The sequence below is a fragment of the Hemicordylus capensis genome, chromosome 5 (assembly GCF_027244095.1).
Source record: "Hemicordylus capensis ecotype Gifberg chromosome 5, rHemCap1.1.pri, whole genome shotgun sequence".
NCBI classification, from domain to species: domain Eukaryota; kingdom Metazoa; phylum Chordata; class Lepidosauria; order Squamata; family Cordylidae; genus Hemicordylus; species Hemicordylus capensis.
Window position 1 is genome coordinate 2,624,918 of NC_069661.1, and position 18,788 is coordinate 2,643,705.

An 18,788-nucleotide genomic window follows, 5' to 3' on the forward strand; every position below is an offset into this window, starting at 1 on the left:
GACTAATATTGTGTTATCAGATCAAGGTTCCTTCTTGGACTGTGATTTAATCTATGCCCAGATGCATGAGAAAAGAGAGGAACTGAAAATGGTGGGAAACTGCATCTGTGCCAAATTCAAAACTAAGTGTAGAAATGCCCCATATTAAACAGGAAGGCAGGCAGTGCAGAATGTGGGGCAGGGAGCGGGGCGGTGGGGGGGGGAGAGCCACAAAGCAAGAACAGCATAGAACTGGGGGCAGGGAATGGGGTCTGTTCTTCCCTCCCAGGGACAGAACTCTACTCACCCAGGTAGTCATCGAAAGAAAACTTGTCATTGTCCCAGATCTGGAGGAGCAGTTGGGGTGGGACCTTGTTCTCCGTCTTGTCCAAGCTCCAGAAATGCTCCTTCATTTTGCACATACAAAGAGACACAGCACATGCTTAAACAGTCCCCACTCCCTATAGTAATGAAGCTTAAGTACAAGTAACTGAAACAACTAATTTTTCTTCTCCTGTTTACCTCTGCCTCAGTTTCCCTCCCTTCCTTTGTGGTCGCTCTTGTGCCTATATCTAGAGCCAGTTAGGGCCCTTTGGGGCAGGGATCTCTCCTCTCAGCCTTTGTAAAGTGCCATGCACATGGACAGCTCTATACAGTCATCATAAGAACGAAGTAGAAGCGAGAATATAATGAAGTTCATCACCACTACCTCAGTCCTCTGAGCTGCTTCCGCCGGATTGAGGGTCAATTCCCAAACCCATCCCCACAACACAGCGAGATGGATAGTGTGGTTAGGACTAATGAATGTATCTCTTAATTTTACCACAGAAACTAGACTGGATACAGAATTCAGCAAGGTGAAACCCCAGCATTCATTTAAAAACAAAATGAAACTTCCAGTCCTTAAGGATCAAACGTATATAGACAATGTTGGATGAACGCCCTCAAAGCCAGCAGGAGGATCGGAGCAGGATTTCCAGGGAGCAGAGGGATTGTGGACAGCTTCAGTACGATTGAACCTTCCCCATGACTAGCAGAAGCAGAATTAGGCAGATGTACTTAATCTGCATAATTTAGTATGGTTGCAGAATCCATCTGTTCTTGATGCAGAATTTCAATCGTTGTTTTTGCAAAGAGCACACAACAAGTAGTCTCTGTTGGAGCTATGATGAAGGCTTCCATTCAGGGCAATTCACCAAGCCCAGGGACATCCGTGGTTTGAACTGAGACCTTGATCGTGTGAGAAAAGAGTCCCACTGGTGTCCTCTTTCCCCAGATTCAGGACAGCACAGAACTTGGGTTGGATGCAGACCTACTGCAGCCCATCTGCTCCTCACGGCATGTGGTAGGGCTCCCACCTAACCCATACAGGTGCTGTGGCTGACCACGGAACTGGGGTCACCTCTGCAGTCCAAATGCCCAGCTTGCTATTACTAGGGGGATGAGAGAACTGGTCGTCTTGATTTCTCCATGGACACTTCTTCTATTCCTAGGTGAGTCCTGCCACCCTGGTGGGTGGGGGCGGGATGCCTTTCTTAGTGGGTGCAGGCACACCAACAGCCCACATCAAGGTTGGGAAAGACACCCAGGTCTATGCAGCACGGCCAAATGAATTGTGACCTGGAGGACAGCAAAGCTGGGGGGAGGCAGCTGGCCATTCCTGAGGCCGTCGGTAGGGGGCACAGTGAATGGGGGAAAGGCCAGGTTCAAGACCAACATCTGGGGAAACATTCCAGGGAGGACTGCAAAGCATTTGTCTTCGTAATGAGATCCCAGGAGGAAGAGCAGGAGCCCCATCGCCTCAGACACGAAGACAACAGCAGGTGAAGGCCTCCAGAGAAACATCTGGGGGAAACGCATGGGGAAGGATTAACCTCAAGGTGTTGCTTCCAATGCATAATTATGTACCTCTAATCCTGAGGTGTGCATGAAGCAAACCTCCTGACCCAGTTTGCAGGGAGGTGTTTGCAAGCTCCCCTCTAGACTTCAGAACAAAATAATGAGGAAGGATTATCTGGAGAGAGACGGTGAGATCCAGCTGAGAGAGAGCTGGAGACAGCCGGGCAAAGAGGGAAGTGAGATAAGAAACGGGGCCCAGCCAACAGCCCAGCCACTTGGCACCAGCAGCTCCCTCCCAGTTGGCCAGTACAGCGAATCCCACTCAGGTTGCCTTGAGTTCCACCATGGAAGAAAGACAGGAGAGATGTGGAATAACATGAGATGATTATTCAGCCTTGTTTTTCCTTCAAGGAACTCAGAGCAGCACACATGATTCTCTCCTTCTTCCCCGCACTACAACCCTGTGAGGAAAGTCAGGCTGAGCAACAGAGACTGGCCTGTTCACCCATAAGCTTCCTGGCTGAGTGGGGATTTGAACTCGGGTCTCTCTTGTCCCAGCCTGCCACACTAACCACTAAACCACAGTGGTGAGTGAGTGGGGGAAGAGCTCCCAAGGTCCTCTTCAATCCAAGGACAAGTCAGACCCTCCCAGCACCTTTCCAGCTGCCGCTGAATTTGTCCTAAAGCAACAGCTGAGGCAAAGCTGGAGATTGCGGTGGGGGCTCCAGCATCTTGAGCAGGTCTTCCCAGCCCTGGGTCCCTAGATGTGGTTGGAACACAGCCCCCCATTGTTGCCAGCCCCAGTGGCCAAAGGCCAACTGGCATGGCAGTCCGTCAACATCTGGGGACTCAAGGTTGGGAACCCTTGCTCTAGGAACCTCCACAGGAAGCCACTTGTCCTTCACAACTCTGGGGACCACCTTTAAATAACGGTTTATCAAGTTCGCATCCTGTCCTTCCAAAAAGAAGCTCAGGGTGGCAGAAAGAGGACTGCCCCCTTTATACCCAGAACAACCCTGCAAGGTAGGTGAGGCTGAGCAATGTGCCCATGGGCCATTCCGCTTCTTGGTTCTTTGGACTCAGGTCTCCCCAGCACAGATCTGCCACAGCACTGGTTGTACCCATTTGGTCTCCTGACAGCTCAGGACTGGGGGAGGCTGTTAACACAGACAGGGACCATCCTCATGGGGGTTTTCAGAGGGTTTGGGATAGTGATGGATCCAAAGGTTAGAATCCAGGCTGAAGAGGAACTGAAACCTCTCCATTCCTACCTCCCACCTATGCACTCACCCACTGCGATTCACTCTCCCACCCCTCTTGCTTTTCCCCCAGCACAAGAAGGGAGGGGTCCCTCTTCCTGCCTCCTTCTCCCATGTCTGGCATGCTGCTAGCCCAGATGCAAGGAGTGCTGGGAAATGTAGTTTTCAAATGCTAGGAAAACCACATTGCCCAGTGCTCCTTGCACCCAACATGGCGCCATAGCTGCAGACCAGGCATCAATGAGGGAAGGGGGAGAAAGACCTCCCACCCTTCCCTGCTTCTGATGCAGCCATAAAGTTAAGTTGTGCAGGGGAGAGACTTGGGGTGTCAGCAAGGAGGTGGGCACTTGGGCAGAGGGAGGAGGAGCTGAACGCCCAGGGGGTGCTGAGGGAGTGGTCTGACTTGTGGCTCTCTCTTTCGGCAACATCACGGGGCAGGGTTGCCACATTCTGGCTTTCCAAATCTGAGTGCCTAATTTGCATATTATGTAAATTGGTTTGAAAATAATTTCTGAGCAGAATAGCGACTGCACATTTTCTCCACAACTCTGCTTCTACAAGGAATAGCGCTTTTCTTTTCTTTTCTTTCCCCCCCCCTTTAATGAAAGCTGAAATCCGGGCGAATCTGGGTGGAATGCTTAAAATCTGGGTGGAACCCGGAATTCCGTGGTGCATTGCAACTCTATCACTGGGGCACAACTGGATCAAAAACCAAGGTATTTTCTGAGTTGGGGGGAAATTATTCATTTCCCCCAGGCCAATTCCAAGCCTGTTGGGGGTTTTTTGGCCGGTGGGTGGGTTGGTTTCACCCATGACGGGTTTAAGAGAGTGTTGGATCGTTCCCTTCCTGGCAGCTGAAGCCGCGGAGTGCAGCCTGAATTCTGTCCAGCCTTCCAAGACCGAAGTGGGGACAGGCATCCTGAGGGGTGCCCCTGCCTCCCCTCCGCAGCTGCCTTGCCCAGCCACCCTGCCCTTGCCCCACCTTGCCCCTAACAGCCCCACAGATGCGGCTGCAGGTGGCTCGGTGGCAGCACAGAGGTTCCCACCGAGGGGGGCTGCGGTTTCCACTTGAAGCCTGCAGCAGCTTTTCTCTTTCTTTTTAACAGCTGCAAGTAATGAATCTGGACTTCAAACAGCACATGGCGAGATCAAAAATGGCCAGAGAGGAATGTGTCTCCTCCATCCAGAGCCCAGCCATTCATTCATTATTTCTACCTCTGCAAAGACCTTTTACAAGCTGTTTATTTTCTGATCCAGACATGGCAGACACGTGGCTGGGGGGGTGGGGAGGGTCAATAACGGCACCGTGGGGCATGCTTGCTCACAGTCTCCACAGGGGGGCCTGCATTTATGCGGGGCAGGGGGAAGTGTGAGCTGATCCTGGGCACACTGCACTTTGGGTCTGTTTAGTGTGTGAAGGTCAATCGGGTTCAGGCTCCCACTGGCATGTATGGATCGCCTGGCTGAGGATATTCTGAATTCCCTGCTAACGAAAACCAGTTTCACACCAAAAACACCTAAGCCAATAAGTAATGCTGCGCAAATCAATACTGAATTATGCAAACACAAGTGAATTTTGGCCCGTTGAATAACGGGCGCTAGTAACGGCGCTCCTGGCCCCCCGCCGCAATTCCCCCTCCCTCCGCCGTTCCCCCCCCCTACCTTTAAGGGCCAAATCGGCCCAGGCACTTGCCCCCGCCAGGCCGGGGAGACGGAGACCAGGGGCGGAGCGGAGGCCATGTAACTTTAAAAAAAAAATTTACTCCCGCGGCCGACGCCGCCGACCGCCCACCCTCCCTCCCAGCTGCCGAGTCCCCCTTACCCTGGCCGACTGCTGTCGGCCGAAGACAGCCCTCAATTTAAGAGGCAGAGAGGAGCACGCAAGCAGAGCTCCTCTCTGTGCAAAGCCTCTTGCCGAACTGCCGCTTTGGGCGCAAGGGACGCAAGCGCCCAAAGCGGCAGTTCGGCAAGAGGCTTTGCACAGAGAGGAGCTCTGCTTGCGAGCTCCTCTCTGCCTCTTAAATTAAGGGCTGTCTTCGGCCAACAGCAGTCGGCCAGAGTAAGGGGGACTCGGCAGCTGGGAGGGAGGGTGGGCGGTCGGCGGCGGCGGCCGCGGGAGTAAATTTTTTTTAAGGTTACATGGCCTCCGCTCCGCCCCCGGCCTCCATCTATTTTGGCCGAGGCGGCGGCTCCGCCGCCGCCTCGGTCACTTTCCCCCCGCCTCCTCTCCGGCTTCTTCGGGGCGGCCGCTTCTGGCCGCCCAAGATGGCTGCCGGGTGCCGGCAAGCGTGTCTCCCTTGCCCTGTTCTGGGCCTGCGCTTCGCGCAGGCGCAGAACAGGGCAGGGAGGCACGGACACACGCTTGGTGTCCGTCCACGGACGGACACCAAGCGTTTTATTAGAGAGGATATGCTGATTTTTGCAACTGTGTACATATTCAACACTACACACACACACCCTCCCCTTCCCCCTATGGGCAGCGCCTCGCCTGCCTTGGCACTCCCTGCCACCCCAAGTTTACTGCCTGTCAGCATCTCCCAGCCAGAGAGTGCTTTGCTAGCCACTTAGATGGTTTCCTTTCCCTCGCTCCGAGCAAGAGAGAAGGAACCCCCCAGCCAGCTAGCCAAGCACTTGCCAACTAGGAGATGCCAACGGGCCATGCCCTCTGATGCTAGTGTTGCCTGTGGGCTCCCCATAGTGGGCCACTGTGTGAAACAGGATGCTGGACTCGATGGCCTTCCTTGGGCCGGATCCAACAGGGCTGTCCTTACGCTCTTATGAATACACAGCTCGTCAGCACCGCCCAGGCAGTAAAACCTTTTGCCAGCTGGGAAATGCATGCTGGCATTGCCTTGGGAGGCACCAACACTGTAGCCAGCCCAGTTGGTTGATAAAGAGATGGGTGGTCTCCAACTGCCTAGCGACAGAGGGAGTGTGACTCTGCTGATCCTTTTGGATCTCTCAGCGGCTTACGATACCATCAGCCCTGGCATCCTTCTGGATCACACGAGGAGGGTGGGATTGGGTGGCACTGTTTTATGGTGGCTCCATTTCTACTTCTCTGGTAGATTCCAAATGGTGTTGCTCGGAGAATGCTGCTCTGCAAAGTGAGGACTAAAGTATGGAGTTCCACAAGGCTTCATGCTGTCTCCAATGCTCTTTAACATCTACATGAAACTTCTGGGAGGGATCATTAGGGGGTTTGTTGCAGGCTGTTATCAATATGCTGATGACACCCAGATCTATTTCTCCATGTCAACACATCAGGAGAAGGCATAACCTCCCTAAATGCCTGCCTCGAGGCAGTAATGGGCTGGATGAGGGATAACAAACTGAAGTTGAATCCAGATGGAGGTACTGGCTGGGGGAGCGGGAGGGGGTTGGGACCCAAGTGATGGTTTAGCTCTGCCTGTTCCAGATGGGGCTATACTCCCCCTGAAAGATCAGGTACATAGCTTGGGAGTGCTCCTGGATCCAAAACTATCTCTGGTTTCTCATATTGAGGCAGTGGCCAGGCGTGCTTTTTAGCAGCATCGGCAATGTCCATTTCCGGAGGCAAATTACCTTAAAACAGTAGTGGCTATGTTAGTAACCTCCAGACTTGACTACTGTAATGCACTCTACGTGGGGCTGCCTTTGTACATAGTCCAGAAACTACAATTGGTACAGAATGCGCCAGCCAGACTGGTTTCTGGGACATCCCGAAGGGACCATATAATAATGATTTTAAAAGAACTGCACTGACTGCTGATATGTTTCCAGGCAAAATACAAAGTGCTGGTTATTACCTATAAAGTCCTTAATGGCTTGGGTCAAGTGGATTTAAGAGAGCACCTTCCTTGTCATGAATCCTATCACCTATTACAATCTTCTGGAGAGCTCTAGTTAAGGTTGCCGCCAGCTCGTTTGGTGGCTACTCAGAACCAGGCCTTCTCTGTAGCTGCCCCAGGGCTTTGGAACAAGATCCCTGCTGAAAGAAGAGAATCTCCTTCTCTGTTTGCTTTTAGGATGACCCTCAAGATGCATCTGTTTTTGTAGGCTTTTCTCTTAAATCAGTTTTAAACTATTTAGTCTTTATTGTACAATTTTTGCTGTGTTTAGTCTGTTTTATATTGTGTTTTAGACTTTGAACACCACCTAGAGGTGTACATATCAGGCAGTAAATAGAGATCTGAGGGAACAATGATGATCAGAGACTAACTTGCTAAAGTGATTCACATCTTGATTTCCCCCCCAACTCGGTTCTCTCCACAGCCAATGCCATTCCTAAATAGGAATTGTGTACAAAAAAGACTTACAATCATAGGCATGGATTCAGATGTTTGCAAGCTAATATGAGAGAGAAGGATTTGCATGGGATTTCCCTCTCCTCACTCTGAAAAATCCATGTCAGCTTTAGGCCAGGCTGATTTTAAGCATCTTCAGAGGAGACAGGAAATGACCCAGGAGGAGCGAGTGCAATTGGGGCCGAGGGACAGTGACTGACCTTCTTCTCAACGTAGCAGATCTGCTCGGCAGGCAGGTAGGCAAAGGGGAAGACGAACCTCCAGTTGAAGTTCCCTTCACCCCCCAGTGACCTGTAATGCACGTCTGTCTTCTGTTTGTTCTCCTCGTAGCCAACCAGCCACCTGCAAAACAAACAAACAGCCCAGGCTACCAAACCACAATCACGTAAGCGGCGAGGAAGAGGCCCATCTGCAGAACAGATTGTGCAGATCAGTTGCACGTTCAGCGTCCAACTGACCAGCAGATTGGGAGGTGCGGCTGCAATGAGCTCGAATCTGCCAAAAAAGAATATTAATAAGATGTCTCTTTTGAAAGGCAAAACAAAAATGAGGCAATGCACACAAGCTTTCTCAGACTCTGAGGGTCCCCGTCTCCACCCCTTGGATCCAGTCCGTCTCGTGTCACTTTGCTTTGCCTCTCCTTCTTCTTCCTGGGAGAACAACTGGCATGGTCTTCTCCCTTGGGAACAGGGGGCTGGTTTGGGGGCTTAAGGCAGCCTTGCCTGGTTTGTTCCCCACCAAAAAACAAGGTCTTTCCCCTCTCTAACAGTCAGTGCACAGCAGGGCATAGCAGAATCCCCGCTGGTACTATACTGGGCAGCAGTGATCTAGGAAGATGCTGAAAGGCATCATCGTCTCAACTGTGTGGGAGGAGGCCATGGTCAACCCCTCCTGTATTCTACCAAAGACAACTACAGGGCTCTATGGGCGCCAGGAGTCGAAATTGACTTGATGGCACACTTTACCTTTAAAGTAAAGGTAAAGTGTGCCATCAAGTCGATTTCAACTCCTGGCACCCACAGAGCCCTGTGGTTGTCTTTGGTAGAATACCAGAGGGGTTGACCATGGCCTCCTCCCGCACAGTATGAGCTGATGCCTTTCAGCACCTAACTTATATTGCCGCTGCCCAATAGAGGTGTTTCCCATAGTCTGGGAAACATACCCGCGGGGATTCGAACCGACAACCTCGTGCTTGCTAGTCAAGTCATTCCCCCGCTAGCAAGCATGAATTGTCCCCTTTGCTAAGCAGGTTTGCATTTGAATGGGAGACTCCACGTGATCCCCAGGAATCCCAGCCCAGTATTGCCTACCCTTTCACGTAGATGTCACTCATCTTCTCGCCAGTGATGCTGAGGTCGTCCAGGATGACATCTTTGGCATTCCAGATAATGCAGCGCAGGTAGAACCTAAAACCCAAAGGCCCAAGCACAGGGTCAGTCCACAGACTGGGGCGGGGAGAGCAAAGAGTGGACAGAACAGGGGAAGGGGGGGGGCGGCTGGGTCCAGCTGCTCTGGGGCTCTCTTCCAGGCACTGCAGCATGGTGGTGGCAGCTGCCCTCTCGGCCCCACCTCTGGCCCAGTGGGGAGGGGCAACGATCCAGCATCCTGCTGCACCTGCTCAGCACTTCCCCACCACACCCATCCACAGGAAGCATGTTCCAGCACGAAGCGTGCAGAGCTGACCTGGCCATTTCTTCATTAGCTTTGCCTCTCGGATCTGGGGGCTCCCCAAGGCAGCTCAGCAGCCCACATTCTTGGCCGCGGCTTCCCCAGTCCTGGGTTTCATTCTGATGAGGCCAGGCAACAAGCCTCACCAGTCTCTCAGCCTATCCCTGGTCAAGAGGCAGCGGCGGCACCAACGCTATGCAACTGGGCCCCTATTCAAGACCCAGAAGACACATCCCAAGAACCCAAGAGCAGCTCCTTGGAGCCCTAATGCAAAGATGAGTCCCACACACAAAGCGGTCCCACCATGTGGAGAGTCTCACACACCACTACAACTCCCATGTGAGGACATCTGGTTATCATCCTGGGCAAGAGATATCCCACGATAACCACTGGAGATGAGTTGGGGGCGGGGAGGTATTAGTCATGATAGCTAAATGGATCCTCCAAGTAAAGAAGCAGTCTACCTCTGAATGCCAGGTGCTGGGGGGAAATGGCACAAGGGGTGTGAGCTTATTCATCTGTTTGTGGGCTTCCCAGGATCCTCTGGCTGGCCACTGCTGGACAGAAAGAGGATGCTAAAGAAGATGACCCAGCAGGGAAAATCTTGTGTTGTTCTGGTGAAAGTGTGAGAAATAAATAAATAAATAGATAGATAGATAGATAGATAGATAGAGAGGGAGGGAGGGAGGGAGGGAGGGAATGGGGAAGAGAGAGAAAGAGAGAGGGGGGAGCATGGACGGGAGAGAGAGAGAGAGAGAAAGAGAGAGGGAAGGACTGAAGGAAGGAAGGAAGGAAGGAGGGAGGGAGGAAGGAAGGAAAGAAAGAAAGAAAGAAAAAGAAAGAAAGAAAGAAGGAGAGAATGGGGAAGAGAGAGAAAGAGAGAGGGAAGGAAGGAAGGAAGGAAGGAAGGAAGGAAAGAAAGAAAGAGGGAGAGAATGGGGAAGAGAGAGAAAGAAAGAGAGAGGGAAGGAAGGAAGGAAGGAAGGAAGGAAGGAAGGAAGGAAGGAAAGAAAGAAAGAAAGAGGGAGGGAATGGGGAAGAGAGAGAAAGAGAGAGGGGGAGCAGGGACGGGAGAGAGAGAGAGAGAGAGAGAAAGAAAGAGAGAGGGAAGGAAGGAAGGAAGGAAGGAAGGAAGGAAGGAAGGAGGGAGGGAGGGAGGGAGGGAGGGAGGGAGGGAGGGAAGGAATGGGGAAGAGAGAGAAAGAGAGGGGGGAGCAGGGACGGGAGAGAGAGAGAGTGAGAAAGAAAGAGAGAGGGAGGGAAGGGAGGAAGGGAGGAAGGAAGGGAGGGAGGGAGGAAGGAAGGAAAGAAAGAAAGAAAGAGGGAGGGAATGGGGAAGAGAGAGAAAGAGAGAGAGAGGGAAGGAAGGAAGGAAGGAAGGAAGGAGGGAAGGAAGGAGGGAGGGAGGGAGGGAGGGAGGGAGGGAAGGAATGGGGAAGAGAGAGAAAGAGAGAGGGGGGAGCAGGGACGGGAGAGAGAGAGAGAAAGAAAGAGAGAGGGAAGGACTGAAGGAAGGAAGGAAGGAGGGAGGGAGGGAGGGAGGGAGGGAGGAATGAAGGAAAGAAAGAAAGAAAGAAAAAGAAAGAAAGAAAGAAAGAAAGAAAGAAAGAGGGAGAGAATGGGGAAGAGAGAGAAAGAAAGAGAGAGGGAAGGAAGGAAGGAAGGAAAGAAAGAGAGAGGGAGGGAATGGGGAAGAGAGAGAAAGAGAGAGGGGGGAGCAGGGACGGGAGAGAGAGAGAGAGAGAGAGAGAGAGAGGGAAGGAAGGAAGGAAGGAAGGAAGGAAGGAAGGAAGGAAAGAGGGAGGGAGGGAAGGAATGGGGAAGAGAGAGAAAGAGAGAGGGGGAGCAGAGACGGGAGAGAGAGAGAGAGAAAGAGAGAGGGAGGGAAGGAAGGAAGGAAGGAAGGAAGGAAGGAAGGAAAAAGAAAGAAAGAGGGAGAGAATGGGGAAGAGAGAGAAAGAAAGAGAGAGGGAAGGAGAGAGGGAGGGAATGGGGGAGAGAGAGAAAGAGAGGGGGGAGCAGGGACGGGAGAGAGAGAGAGAAAGAAAGAAAGAGAGAGGGAAGGAAGGAAGGAAGGAAGGAAGGAAGGAAGGAAGGAAGGAAGGAAGGAAAGAGGGAGGGAGGGAGGAAGGGAAGGAATGGGGAAGAGAGAGAAAGAGAGAGGGGGAGCAGGGACGGGAGAGAGAGAGAGAAAGAAAGAGAGAGGGAGGGAAGGAAGGAAGGAAGGAAGGAAGGAAGGAAGGAAGGAAGGAGGGAGGGAGGGAGGGAGGGAGGGAGGGAGGGAGGGAAGGAATGGGGAAGAGAGAGAAAGAGAGAGGGGGGAGCAGGGACGGGAGAGAGAGAGAGAAAGAAAGAGAGAGGGAAGGACTGAAGAAAGGGAGGGAGGGAGGGAGGGAGGGAATGGGGAAGAGAGAGAAAGAGAGAGGGGGGAGCAGGGATGGGAGAGAGAGAGAAAGAAAGAGAGAGGGAAGGAAGGAAGGAAGGAAGGAAAGAGGGAGGGAATGGGGAAGAGAGAGAGAGAGAAAGAGAGAGGGAAGGAAGGAAGGGAGGGAGGGAGGGAATGGGGAAGAGAGAGAAAGAGAGAGGGGGATCAGGGACGGGAGAGAGAGAGAGAAAGAAAGAGAGAGGGAAGGACTGAAGGAATGAAGGAAGGAAGGAAGGAAGGGAGGGAGGGAGGGAGGGAGGGAATGGGGAAGAGAGAGAAAGAGAGAGGGGGAGCAGGGACGGGAGAGAGAGAGAGAGAAAGAAAGAGAGAGGGAAGGAAGGAAGGAAGGAAGGAAGGAAGGAAGGAAGGAAGGAAGGAAGGAAGGAAGGAAAGAGAGAGAGAGGGAGGGAATGGGGAAGAGAGAGAAAGAGAGAGGGAAGGAAGGAAGGAAGGAAGGAAGGAAGGAAGGAAGGAAGGAAGGAAGGAAGCAAGGAAGCAAGGAAGGAAGGAAGGAAAGAGGGAGGGAATGGGGAAGAGAGAGAAAGAGAGAGGGGGGAGCAGGGACGGGAGAGAGAGAGAGAGAGAAAGAAAGAGAGAGGGAAGGACTGAAGGAAGGGAGGGAGGGAGGGAATGGGGAAGAGAGAGAAAGAGAGAGAGAGGGAAGGAAGGAAGGAAGGAAAGAAAGAGGGAGAGAAAGAGGGAGAGAATGGGGAAGAGAGAGAAAGAAAGAGAGAGGGAAGGAAGGAAGGAAAGAAAGAGAGAGGGAGGGAATGGGGAAGAGAGAGAAAGAGAGAGGGGGGAGCAGGGACGGGAGAGAGAGAGAGAAAGGAAGGAAGGAAGGAAGGAAGGAAGGAAGGAAGGAAGGAAGGAAGGAAGGAAGGAAGGAAGGAAGGAAGAAGAAAGAAAGAGGGAGAGAATGGGGAAGAGAGAGAAAGAAAGAGAGAGGGAAGGAAGGAAGGAAAGAGAGAGGGAGGGAATGGGGAAGAGAGAGAAAGAGAGAGGGGGAGCAGGGACGGGAGAGAGAGAGAGAGAGAGAAAGAGAGAGGGAAGGAAGGAAGGAAGGAAGGAAGGAAAGAAAGAGAGAGGGAGGGAATGGGGAAGAGAGAGAAAGAGAGAGGGAAGGAAGGAAGGAAGGAAGGAAGGAAGGAAGGAAGCAAGGAAGCAAGGAAGGAATGAGGGAGGGAATGGGGAAGAGAGAGAAAGAGAGGGAAGGAAGGAAGGAAGCAAGGAAGGAAGCAAGGAAGGAAAGAGGGAGAGAATGGGGAAGAGAGAGAAAGAAAGAGAGAGGGAAGGAAGGAAGGAAAGAAAGAGAGAGGGAGGGAATGGGGAAGAGAGAGAAAGAGAGGGGGGAGCAGGGACGGGAGAGAGAGAGAGAGAGAAAGAAAGAGAGAGGGAAGGACTGAAGGAAGGGAGGGAGGGAGGGAATAGGGAAGAGAGAGAAAGAGAGAGAGAGGGAAGGAAGGAAGGAAGGAAGGAAGGAAGGAAGGAAGGAAGGAAGGAAGGAAGGAAGGAAGGAAGGAAGGAAGGAAGGAAGGAAAGAGGGAGAGAATGGGGAAGAGAGAGAAAGAAAGAGAGAGGGAAGGAAGGAAGGAAAGAAAGAGAGAGGGAGGGAATGGGGAAGAGAGAGAAAGAGAGAGGGGGGAGCAGGGATGGGAGAGAGAGAGAGAGAGAAAGAAAGAGAGAGGGAGGGAAGGAAGGAAGGAAGGAAGGAAGGAAGGAAGGAAGGAAAGAAAAAGAAAGAAAGAAAGAGGGAGAGAATGGGGAAGAGAGAGAAAGAAAGAGAGAGGGAAGGAAGGAAGGAAAGAGAGAGGGAGGGAATGGGGAAGAGAGAGAAGGAAGGAAGGAAGGAAGGAAGGAAGGAAGGAAGGAAGGAAGGAAGGAAGGAAGGAAGGAAGGAAGGAAATCACCTCTTTGCTCTTCGGGGGGTCACATTGAATGGTGGCCCGGGTGGCCCAAGTGATTTTGGAAAGAGGTCCACCCACATCTGAAGCTTTCCCTGTAATGAAAGAAGAAACTGTGTGAAATGCCTCTAGGGACTGAAGCAGCTTTGCTCGGCTCCCTTCAATCTGCTCCTGGAAACAACCCTGAAACAGACAGATATGGTATAGAAATTGAGGGGGGCGTGCAGGGATCCTTTCTTGGACCCAGGCAGAAGCACAATGACCATCTCTGCAAACAGATAATAGGGAGAGCTGGTCTTGTGGTAGCAAGCATGACTTGTCCCCTTAGCTAAGCAGAGTCTGCCCTGGTTGCATTTGAATGGGAGACTTGATGTGTGAGCACTGGAAGACACTCCCCTGAGGGGATGGAGCCGTCACTCTGGAAGAGCATCTAGGTTCCAAGTTCCCTCCCTGGCAGCATCTCCAAGAGAGGGCTGAGAGAGACTCCTGCCTGCACCCTTGGAGAAGCCGCAGCCAGTCTGTGTAGACAATCCTGAGCTAGATGGACCAATGGCCTGACTCTGTATATGGCAGCTCCCTATGCTCCTCTGTTCCTAACCCAATGAATCGAGGGGAAATAACACCCCAGCCTCTGGTCCCTCACAGCAGGTGTCTGCCATGAGTGGTTCAGTGACGCTTCGGGTGTGTTGCTTGATCATGCTGTGTGGGGATGCTTCAGAGGGCAACTCAAGAGATTTTGAGGATCACCTCTCAGGGTGGAAAAGGAAACCCGGGATTTTTTAGATTTTTTTAAATCCCAACCAACCCGCTAAGCAGCTCAGAGTAGCATATATATTTTCTCCCTTTAACCCTCCATTCACAACAACCCTGCATGATCAGTTTGGCTGCGAGTTAGTGATTGGCCCACCATGAGCTTTGTAGCTAAGCAGGATTTGAACCTGGGCCTCCCTCAGCACATTGACCATCTCACCATACCGGCTCCCTCTAAGATTTCCCCCACCTCATAAACAGGCTTCTCAATCACACAACCATTTTCAGTTTATGTGTATGGATCATGTTTATTTTCCTGTCCTCCAGGAAACCCTGGATGGTCTACAAGGGGTTCTCCCATTTTACCCACACAACAATCCTGCAAGGTAGATTGGGTCAAGAAAAAGAGACTGACCCAAGGTCAGAAAGCAGACTCGGTCATCTTAGCTGAGGAGGAACTTGAGCTACATATTTGGAACAGAGATGTTAGGAGTGCGAAGAAAAGTTTGAAACTGGGCAAGCAGGAGCAAGGGGAAAGGTCAGAAGCTGGAAGGAAACAAGCAAAGCAGGCGTCTTATGCAAATACACATTTTCATATGTAGCCCAGGCAAATATCTTTCATTTGCATACCTGTATCCAGAATTCCTCTTTTTCAGTTACAAGATTTGTTGTTGTTTTTTTCAACTGCAGAGATTTTTTTTTTAAAGCACAGCCCTGATGCCTAAGCCCTCAAGTCAGGAGTGTTGGATTGCTGAGGGGGAGGCACTCCTTCGGACGCTGCCTTACCTGCTCGATCTCTGGCTGCAGGGGGCTGAACAGCCGCCTCGTCTCCACGTGCTCCGGCACCAGGCCTTGTTTCCGCAAAGCGTGCAAAGCCAGGCGCTCCTCTGCAGGCCCCAGGTGTGGGTCGGGGGCTTTGCCATCCTCTAAAACCAAGGGAAAGGAGAGATGCTCACTCATCACACACACACACACACACACACACACACACACACACACACACACACACACACACACCTGCCAAATATCCCTGGAAGGAGGAGGGCAAGGGGGGGGAGCCAAAGCAAAGGAGGGCCAAATGATTTCTGGAGCTGAAAGTGTCTGAAGGAAAGAAATCTCTCCGGCCAATTCTCAGACATGGAATCAGCAACTGAAGACCGTCCTCTCCACAGTGCCGTTCTAGTCCTGCTAAAGAAAGAGGCTGACCAGTTGTGGCGGACGGCGGTGGGGGCAGGCAGGCAGGGAAAGGAAGCTGTTGACCCGGCTCTAAGGCCGAGGCAGCTGAAGAGGAAGAGCCCTGTAGTGGGGTAGTGGCCTTTAGCCTTGCAACATGGAAACCCTGCAGACTGTGCAACCGGAAGGAAGGAAGGAAGGAAGGAAGGAAGGAAGGAAGGAAGGAAGGAAGGAAGGAAGGAAGGAAGGAAACCAGAAGTTATAAATTGAACTCACTAAAGAATCCATGGACGGCGGGGGGTGGGTTGTATTTTTCTGATCTGCAAGAGGGTGATAAGTTAGACCCCTGAGTGTGGGGGGAAAGCCCACCCCTCCACACCAAGTTTCACCCAAGGCAATTTGCTGCACCCCTTGACACCCTCTTCCGCTTTGTGCCGGCAGGAGAGCAGGAACACCTGCTTGCGGTGCGGAGGGTCCCAAGTCCATCAAAGACTACTGTGGGGTTTCTCCCAAGGGGAAAAGGCAATGTGGAGAAGACGGCAGGAGTTGCCCTAAGGAGGAATTCTGGAGAATGTTCTCAGGTGGTATTTATTGATTTGTAATATTTATACCTCGCCCCCTCCAGTACTCTAATGCTTGGGGCAGCTCACAACTTTCACAAAATAGACACAATATAAAGCAATGAAGATTTTAATTAAATTAAAAGTTTAAAAGTTAAAACACCGAGCTAAAGTAAAAGCTAAACACTAAGGACTAGGTGCTTTCCCAAAACACGATATGCAGACCTTGGAGAGCTATTATTTTATGTTTATTTATTTATTTGATTTTATATACCACCCCTCCAAAAATGGCTTAGGTCCAGTTGACATGGCTGGACCAAGGGTCTGACTCTGCACCCGTGTGTATGATGTCTTGCTGTGAGATCGGACAGCCTGGTCTTCTTGGCCTGCTAAACTTGGCAATGCATGCTCGATTGATGGCAGCCACTTGGCCATGCCCAAGAGAACCCAGCCCAGCCCAGGCCCCGTTATATGCCTCAAACCTTTAGAGCCCAGCTCCATACAGCACAGAAATACTCAAATCCACCCTCCAGTCTCTCTCTCCCCATACACAGCGCCAACGTGGGGCTGATGGAACTAAGGCCCAGTCATGAGGCTTGTAAAAGGGACCCCCTACTCCTGGCTCGCCTGGATTCGCTTTCAGGCCCACCAGATTCAGCTCCCGCACAGCTGCTTTCCAGATCCCCACCACCACCACTTGCCACCTCACCCCACCATCACCACCACCACCACCGCCGCCCAAGGTCACAGCCCAAGCTTTGTTCTGGGCTTGCAGAGGTTTCTGCTAAGGTGACAGCAGGGGAGGGGAGTGGGGGAGGGCTGTGTCCAGCCTCACACCTTGGGGGGCAGCAACACCAACTTTGCACTCTTAGCTGAGAACATTCTCAACACATGAAATGGCCTTCTGCTGAGCCAGCCCATGGGTCCATCTGACTGATTGATTGAGTGAGTGAGTGTCATCAAGTTGGTGTTGACTCTTAGCGACCACATAGACAGATTCTCTCCAGGATGATCTGTCTTCAGCTTAACCTTTTAGGTCTCTCAGTGGTGCATTCATTGCTGTCATAATCGAGTCCATCCACCTTGCTGCTGGCCGTCGTCTTCTTCTCTTTCCTTCAACTTTCCCCAGCATTATGTACTTCTCAAAGGAGCTGGGTCTTCGCATAAGGTGTTCAAAGTAGGATAGTTTTCGCCTGGCCATTTGTGCCTCGAGTGAAAATTCTGGATTGATTGGTTCACCCCTGCTAACTGGGCAAAGAGTCACCTTTTTATCGTGGTGATTCTCTTTATTTAGCAGGGGGAGAGTAACTGGCCCGATCCACCCCCAGCACAGTACCTCCAGTGACTGTTGCTGGTGTCTATCTTACGTTTCTTTTAGATTGTGAGCCCTTTGAGGACAGGGATCCATCTTATTTATTTATTATTTCTCTATGTAAACCACTTTGGAAACTTTTGTTGAAAAGCGGTGTATAAATATTTGTCGTCGTTGTTCTGTGATCCATGATTTGCTCTATGGTCCATCTAGCGCAGGATTATCTGAGGCTGGACTGAAATGCCCCCCACCGATAATGCAGCCCCATTAATCAGCCATGAATCTGCAGTGGCCAGTTTGGCCATGTTGAGGGTGGGGCCTCAGTTTGGGCAAGGAATTCACCGGAGCTCCTACAAACTCCTATTGGCGGCTGGTGGCCACCATTTTCCTTTCCCCCAGAATGCCTCCTTGGGATGCTGCTGCGTTGTGATACAGCACCATTCTGAGACAGTCTGAAGAAAAGGAAAAAGTGACCACCAGTCATGCTCCTCTCTCTCCCACCAGACTGGCCATGACTATAACCCTAACCATGCAGCTCTACCTGATGAACTGCTAGTCTGAAGGCAGTGCGGCTCTTGAGTAGGACTGGAAAAGAGGAAGGAGCAACATGAGTTGCCAGGAACCAGAGGCAGCTGTGCCTCCTTTGGCGCTCCCCACATCCTGGCTCGTTAGAATGAGCCGCTTCTGAATGCTAACTATGATTCTTACTTCTTAATACAAAATAATGGATAATAATGCCTTAATAAATTTAAAACAGCAATAACAATCCAGTATGAAGGCCAATCCTGCAGTCTCTGGGAAGGAGCAGACATGTGGATTCCAGCTGCCAAGGGGCCCTCAACTGTGAGGCTGTTCCTCTTGCAATATCTGGACTGGGATAGCTCAGTCTGTCACAGGGCAGTCCCAGAATTTGTTGACCACCACTCCCAATGGCCTTTGGCTGGGGATGCTGGGAGTGGTAGTCAACAACATCTGGGGTTCCCAGTTAGAGGGAAGACTGGCCCCAGACCAGTGGCTGCCTCTGGCCCAACTGTGAAAACAGGGCACAATCCAGTCGGAAGGTCTCCTGCTCCAACCCTACTGTAATGAATGGGAGTTCTGTAGATGCCTGGAGGGAGAACACCGTACTCTGAACAGGGATACGGCTTGTATAAAAAGGCAGCCAGGGAGGAGACAAGGATGTGGAAGGTGGCTTACCCAAGTCTGCGAGGCTGTAAGCTTGATCCCCAAAGATGATCCGGTCGGGCTGGTAGACAGGAGCTTTGTATTTGTGTTGCAAGGAGAAGAGGTGGAGCAGCTGGGAAGGCCGTAGCTGATCTCTCCACTGGTTAGGACCAGAACTGGATAGAGAGAAAGAAGGAAATACTCTGGTAAAACTGAAGCAAAAAAGGGGGAGGCTTTAACTCACCCCCATTCTGAGGGCTCAAGGGAGATACTTTGGAGTGCAGGTTTTGCTTCAGTGAGAGCCTCACACTCCCCCAAGCCTGTACAAGAGTGCTGGCAACAGGCCAGGAGGGACTGGATGGTGTGGGAAAGAAGTAGTAGACTCCAAGCCATAGAGTTGTCCCTTTAAATCTCTCAGCAATCTAGGCAGGGGGTGGAGCCTGGGAGGGGTAGGTGGGGCCGGGGTATTGTA

At 51.7% G+C, this 18,788-nt stretch overlaps 1 protein-coding gene across 9 annotated transcripts in view; it reads right to left on the bottom strand.

Annotated features, from left to right (window-relative positions):
* DYSF (dysferlin) overlaps positions 1 to 18,788 on the bottom strand; it is a 220,962-nt gene that overhangs the window by 25,928 nt on the left and 176,246 nt on the right. For 8 of the 9 annotated variants that reach the window (XM_053256343.1, XM_053256337.1, XM_053256342.1 and 5 more), the window contains 6 exons: positions 18,350 to 18,492; positions 14,894 to 15,033; positions 13,364 to 13,452; positions 8,674 to 8,769; positions 7,564 to 7,705; positions 287 to 386 (listed from right to left, as the gene is read on the bottom strand). In XM_053256343.1, the coding sequence (XP_053112318.1) occupies positions 287 to 386; positions 7,564 to 7,705; positions 8,674 to 8,769; positions 13,364 to 13,452; positions 14,894 to 15,033; positions 18,350 to 18,492 (710 nt within the window). The remainder of the gene's footprint in view (positions 1 to 286; positions 387 to 7,563; positions 7,706 to 8,673; positions 8,770 to 13,363; positions 13,453 to 14,893; positions 15,034 to 18,349; positions 18,493 to 18,788) is intronic. The other variant, XM_053256344.1, reaches the window with a different exon arrangement.